Raw genomic sequence first — 6,413 nt, forward strand, 5'->3', positions numbered from 1 at the left:
TCATGAGAAGTTAACAGATGTACAATAAATGAACAGAGACGGAGACATACTAGCATTAATTGGCTTAACTTCTTGTATTTCTGCATTTGGAAAATAGGCAAAGTTATATATATATCCTGCTTTCGTTTGATTAAAGATGAAAAAAAAAAAAAAAAAAAAACAACAGAAAACTAATGAACATGAACAAGAACCGAAAATTCTAATCGTTATAGTTCTTCCTTGTCTTGGAAAATGTTGATGAATGGCGAATACCATTTCGATTCAACTGAACTAGTAATCAGACATAAGGACAAGAATAATTCCTGCAATAGACCCGGCAGCGGCAGCTATGGTGATAACAAGGCAAGCAAAACTTAGGATTTGGAGGCAAAGCCATTTCGTGCTCCACTTGCGTATCCTCTGATCTGCTATGTACATCTCAACAGGGAAGTAGACTGTGAGTGGCCAAAATCCTAGAGCTCCAAGCAGACCAACTAAGTCGTTAAAGAATGGAAGAAACATCGAAATTACAGTGGTTACGATCACGAAAATTGTCCTCCAAACCAAACGGAAGAGGTTGAGACTGAAGGGTCTAAATCCTGGAATTGGGATTTTAATTTCTTTGGTAATGAAGTAACTGTCTGGGAATCTTGCAGTAGCTTGTTTCTCAATGAATGCGAAGAGGGGCTGGCAGTACACTTGGTATCCACCAACAAGGTGGATAACAATGGCTGCATTGGCTATGTCAAGCAGCCAGTAAGGGTTATAGAAACCGAAACCGGTGAGGAGATTTCCTGGTGATAAGTCTCCAAAGGCGACATAACCAGAGCAGGCACAGAGCATGTAGAATAGAGTTGTTACTACAACACTTACTAGTGATGCCTTTTTCATTGTTTCTTCTTCTGATGGTGGGGATTTGATTGTGCCCTGTTACATACCAATTATCCATTAGTTTATATCAGCATCTAAATTGTCCCAAAAGAAATATATATCAAACACTTTCTGTTTTTGTATTTATTAGAAAATGAAGATGTACCTGAATTTCAGTGAGGATGATGGAGTAAGAATAAGCAAAAGCTATGCTTCCAAGTGCTTGGAAGCTCCTCCATATCTTTTGGGTTTCAGTAACAGTTCCAATGCTTATACCAGTTAAACTTCCCCTGAAAGTTCCAGTTTCTGGAAATAAAGTAAACAAAAAACTTAACTTAGCTTTTCTATAACCAACAACTTCCTGCAAATTTAATCCAAGCATAGTATAAAATTCTCTACTACAGATGCAGATTGCCATAGTCACCTGCAACTTTAGCAATGCCAAGACCGAGACTAATTGTTGAGTAGGTGAAGGACATGACTGCAGCAACAATGGAGAGCCATAATAACTGATCAAAGTGGGGAATTTGAGAGAAAATAATTTGTACCACGCCAAAACCAATCATATATCGATTGCTATTCACGCGGCATGGATTCTTGCCACCGCCTATGTGGAAACAGTTTGACCTAGGCCTGTCGATAGCCCTGATTGACCAAAACCAGAAATTCATTAAGCCACTAAAACAACAAACATCAAATTCTATTTAGAATACTTAGGGGTTTTTTTTTTTATATATAAAATTAGAAACAAAAATAAAATAAAACTTACATCATGCTCATAGATGAACCAATTGTGTAGCCAATGGCAACACCAAAAAGATTCAGGTATTGACCAAGCCCACATATCATAAATTTAACTCCACCTGTGGAAAAAAAAAAAAGGGAAAAAGTAATTAGATATTTGAGTGAAACCCAGTTGCTTAATTGTAGATTTGTAGATATTTTCACAGGGGTGAAATTTACCAAGTTTGGATCGAACAGCGCTCATGAAAGTATAGACTCTCTTGCCATTAACAGGATCCCCTGAACGGTAACAAGCAGCCAGCTGAAGAGTAGAAGTGTAGTAAGTGACAAAAGAGAACACGAACATGACAGTTGGCCCCGCTATCCATCCCAGCTGAGCTATGGCCCAAGCCAGGGACAGAATTCCTGACCCAGCTGTTATTATGTGAGCACTTGCAGTCCAAACAGTCCCTGGTTCAAAAAAAGGAAAAAAGAAGAATCATTAATAAAGACGTTAACTGAAGTACCATTTCTACTTACTAAAAGCATAACATATTTACTTTTTGCTTTAAGAAAAGTAAATTACCAGTTCGGTTGAGGCGGCCATCATCATCCAAGGAATTGGAGCCGCCTTGAGTATGCACGTCAAGGGAAAGATCAAAAACTTGGTTTTGAGGAAGGTAGTTATTGTTGCCAGTGTTCTCACCCATCACAGAGAGCAAGAAAAATAAGCAACTCTACTTTAAAATGATTAACTGAATGTTTGTGTACTGTAAATAAAAATTAACAAGGCAAGCTTCTAAGAAATGGTTGAAAAGAAGAGATATCAGTCTTGTTTCTTTGATGGATCTAAGTTTAGCTTAAAAGAGAAACAAAACCGAACAATTAATGTTATTGTTCTGCGTGAGAGAAAGAAATGAAGTGAATTGATCAGTGTACAAAACGAGACATGGAACTGGGATATATATATATATATATATATATATATAGCTGATGAGAAGCAAAAAGCACAAGGGCCACGTGGTGTCAAACACACACAGACTATACGCATGCATGTCAACCACAAAGTTCTTTCCCGCCATTTACACGATCACTTAAATTCACTATCTCACTGGCCACTGCTCTGCTCTTCATTTTTCCACAGTAAAAATAACTGAAATTGTTTCTGTAGTCAGTATCCCCACTTAATAGTTTTTTATTTATATAATATCTTCCCACAAGCAGCGGTCATAAAAGTTGTGCGAATCGGTCTTACACTTTAGTTCATTTGCGTAGTTATCTTGGTTTCTCAATACTAATGATGAACTAATGGCTATAATAATCGCTTTTTCCTGCACTAACTACGCATGAAGCTAATGATAAACGGGATGTTATTATGAAGGGAAATATTAGTCTTATAAAGATGCATACAAAGACAAACCCTTCTTCTTTTTCTTCTTCTTCGATCGTGTAGCATGGCTGTCTGGAGCTTTCAGAAACTCTCCTTTCTTGAAATTAAGGAGGGTACAACGATAACAACTCTAAATGAAGAAACAAAGAAGGGAATTGAAGTAAATAGCATAGCTCACGAGCATCAATTCTGTGCATGGATATCCTTTATATATATATATATTCATTCATTCATAATTTTTTATTGTATTTTCGATAAAGATCAAAATTAAAGTTTACTTATTTATATTCCATTCGCACTTTGCAATGCTACAAAAATACTTTCTACATTGAACACAATTCTGAAGGAGTGGTTCCACTTTACATGTTTTAATGATATTTTAAATTAAAGAAAAATAACTCCATGGACAATGCTTATCTTGCTTTCACATCTACCTAATACTATTGATTCTTTTACTCCATTAATGATTATCAGACCATTAATTTATGTATCATTTTTATATTATATTTGTTTGTACGAAAGAAATTTAGAGGACATATCACACATGATGCGACAAAATTTGAAGGGTAAGTGGCCCATTAACTGTCACTTTATGGACAATTACAATCCACTTTCATTAGGAAATAGATGTAACTTGAGGTCTTGGGTAGTCATTTGTCCATGGAGTTATTTATTTATTTTGCTTTAATTTAAAATATCATTAAAAGATATAAAGTGGAACCACTCCTTTAGAATTGTGTTCAAGGTAAAAGTATTTTTGTAGCATTGCAAAATGTGAACTTTAATTTTGATCTTTATCGAAAATACAATCGAAAATCATGAATCATTTTAATAATTAAAAATAGATGACATGAAAATGAAACAGAAATTTTGTATAAATAAAATATGTATTAATTTTTATCAAAATTGATGTTAGCCTTATGTTGTAAAAAGTTAAACTTTCACCTTTAATACCAAAAGCATCCCCCTGGGAGAAAAAAAAAAACTAAACGTCCTAAATTGTTGGAGTACTCGTTGAGCACCTTACCTTTATATGAATATATGATCCATGTCTTAAATAAAAAAAAATTAAAAAAAAAATCCCTAAGATTTATAAACTTTCCAAGGTTCCACCTTTTGTGATACGGAGAAGGTGGAAAAATTTAAGGGGAAATTACATGGTTCTGGGCTACTGGCCTACTGGGTTATCAATCAATTTCGGTTTGGGCCAAGCTAAATTATGTAAAAGTCCCCAGCAGTCATAACCGATTAGTATTGCAAGAACTATTTTGAAAAAATAAATTACAGAAAATAATTATTAACCAGCAATTCGAAGAGTATCTCGAGGTTACACAATTCACAACACACAATCAAATTATAAACTTGGAATTTCTATTGGCAAAACACAATATCACTATTTGAAAATAACACTCTTCCGGGCCACAAATATACTCAGCATAGAATTCTTTGTCACTGTCTCTTTGCAAATAAGAAACAGGGGTATTGAGCTCGACACACAAATAATACTAAGTTTAAGATTGCTAAAATTTTCATTCATGAAATTGTTGATTGATTTTTTTTCTTTTTTAAATTGGCTGGATCATACGACATTCTCTTTTCAATTTGATTATCTACACTTCACCTGTTAGCTAATGATCATGTTATACAATCAAATATCAAGTGGATAATCTTAGTGAAGAAAACTACCTCAGGAGTGATAGTGAGGCCAACTTTGATATTTTCCACATGAAAGTTCTAAATACTATCATCAAATATTATTAAAACAATAAGAAGAAGAATTATTTGGGCATAAAAAATGATACTTGGTAAGCAAATCCACTGCAAAAACGATAAACCCATCCTTCCTAATTTGACAGATATATCCATTATTTCCTCCTACCTCCATCCCCTTTCTTCACCACTAATTGCTACTTAAGCACCATTTTTTTCCATCTTCATTAGCAGCATTATCTTCTAGTCCCTTTTTAGTTTTGACATTTTCTTTTAATACAAATAGTCATCACTCCTTGAACTTGATGCCACCAATCTTTGTATGATACGAGAACTTTCGTGTGGAAGATGCCACTATTTACCCTTACGCGTACTGAGAATCATCACTTAACGAATCTTTTTTTGGGCTAATGGGCTCCAAAGTTCTCTTTTCTGGTTGTTTTAGTTCTATTTTTAGCCAAATATTTACTTATTTTATTGTTTATACATTTAACTTACAATAATGCTGTGTTTACTCCCAAGCTTACTAACTGTCTTATTATCTTTATTAAAATTACATATGGTACTCGTACTATACGTTATATTTACAAAGGATAGTAAAATGGTTAGTAAGATTGTGAGTAAGCATAACATTACTCTTTAATTTATATTCTTATTTTGCTATACTACTTTCTTCACCAATAATTTCATATTTTTAAAAATATTTTCAAATTATTATTATTTAATAACTAAGGTATCTAGGTCAATTGACGCATGCCACTATCTGATAGCAATCCATCGCCATGGTCCTCAAGACGCAATCTCTAAGTAAATCATTGGTAAATATACTATTTTTGTGTCCATGGAAAATTGAACATGAGACTATATGTTGGACCAAATTGAACCATTTACAGTCTCCTTAGTTCGTCCTTACTGGTGGGCTATCCATTGTTATCCATTGATGGGTAAAAATTATTATTTTGCTAAGCTACTTTCTTAACAACTAATGTTGCCCATCTTAAAATGATTTCTCAAAATATTTATTCAAAGTAATGCATTATCCTATGTAGTAATGTAGTATTAATATATAACTGAAATAATGATTTAATAAAAAAAATTAATTTAGTTGATTATTTCGAGTTATACTACAGTACTAATAATATCATCCGAATAAAAATAAATAAATAAAATAATATTAAATTTGTTTCTTGTATGTGAAGTTTGTATACATGGAAGCGCTGTATCCGTCCGAACCAACCGACCCTCACATAAGGCTTAACTATCGCTACCTTGGCTTTCTAACGTACGCGCCTTATATAGAGTCTCCATCATGTTCATATTTTGAATCTTATTGCCGTTTGGACTCTCTTTCTTTCGCAAACTCTACTGCATTACTACTACTCCTTCCCGCGAACTTTTCTCTCTCTCTCAGTCCCAAACCTAATCCTCTCTCTTCCTCTCTCTATTTAACAATCTTTTCGGAATTTTTATTTGTTTTCTTCTAATTATTATCTCACTCTCCTATCAACCCTATCTGTTTCCTTTTTCTTCTTCTTCTTCTTCTTTTTAGCCGTTACAGTCTTTTTTTTCAAATCAATAAACCGTTTTAAGAAGCGTTTGGAGTCTTTCAAAACTAAACGCTTCCTTTGATTTTGCTTTCATCTTTCTTTTCTTTACTGTGTTTCTTGTTTGACCGTTGTGACATTATCATTATTCACCTTGAATTACAAGGTTGGCCTTAAGTTTTTTTTAAATATATGAT

At 33.7% G+C, this 6,413-nt stretch overlaps 1 protein-coding gene across 1 annotated transcript; it reads right to left on the reverse strand.

Annotated features, from left to right (window-relative positions):
- Positions 1-270: 270 nt before the first annotated feature.
- On the reverse strand, positions 271-2,282 carry LOC116123982 (amino acid permease 3-like). The gene is made up of 6 exons (XM_031409701.1): positions 2,159-2,282; positions 1,813-2,043; positions 1,619-1,712; positions 1,274-1,494; positions 1,016-1,155; positions 271-906 (listed from the first exon to the last, which is right to left on the reverse strand). The coding sequence occupies exons 1-6, from the start codon at positions 2,280-2,282 to the stop codon at positions 271-273; spliced, it is 1,446 nt and encodes a 481-aa protein (XP_031265561.1).
- Positions 2,283-6,413: the final 4,131 nt, after the last annotated feature.

This window comes from Pistacia vera, unplaced genomic scaffold (genome assembly GCF_008641045.1).
Source record: "Pistacia vera cultivar Batoury unplaced genomic scaffold, PisVer_v2 Contig1469, whole genome shotgun sequence".
Lineage (NCBI taxonomy): Eukaryota > Viridiplantae > Streptophyta > Magnoliopsida > Sapindales > Anacardiaceae > Pistacia > Pistacia vera.

Excerpts from the sequence above, each read along its gene's own strand:
- LOC116123982 (XM_031409701.1), bottom strand. The coding sequence starts at position 2,282 with ATGGGTGAGAACACTGGCAACAATAACTACCTTCCTCAAAACCAAGTT. Across the intron at positions 1,713-1,812 it reads CGCTGTTCGATCCAAACTTG|GTGGAGTTAAATTTATGATA; the intron begins GTAAATTTCACC and ends TTTTTTCCACAG. Across the intron at positions 907-1,015 it reads TCATCCTCACTGAAATTCAG|GGCACAATCAAATCCCCACC; the intron begins GTACATCTTCAT and ends GGTATGTAACAG.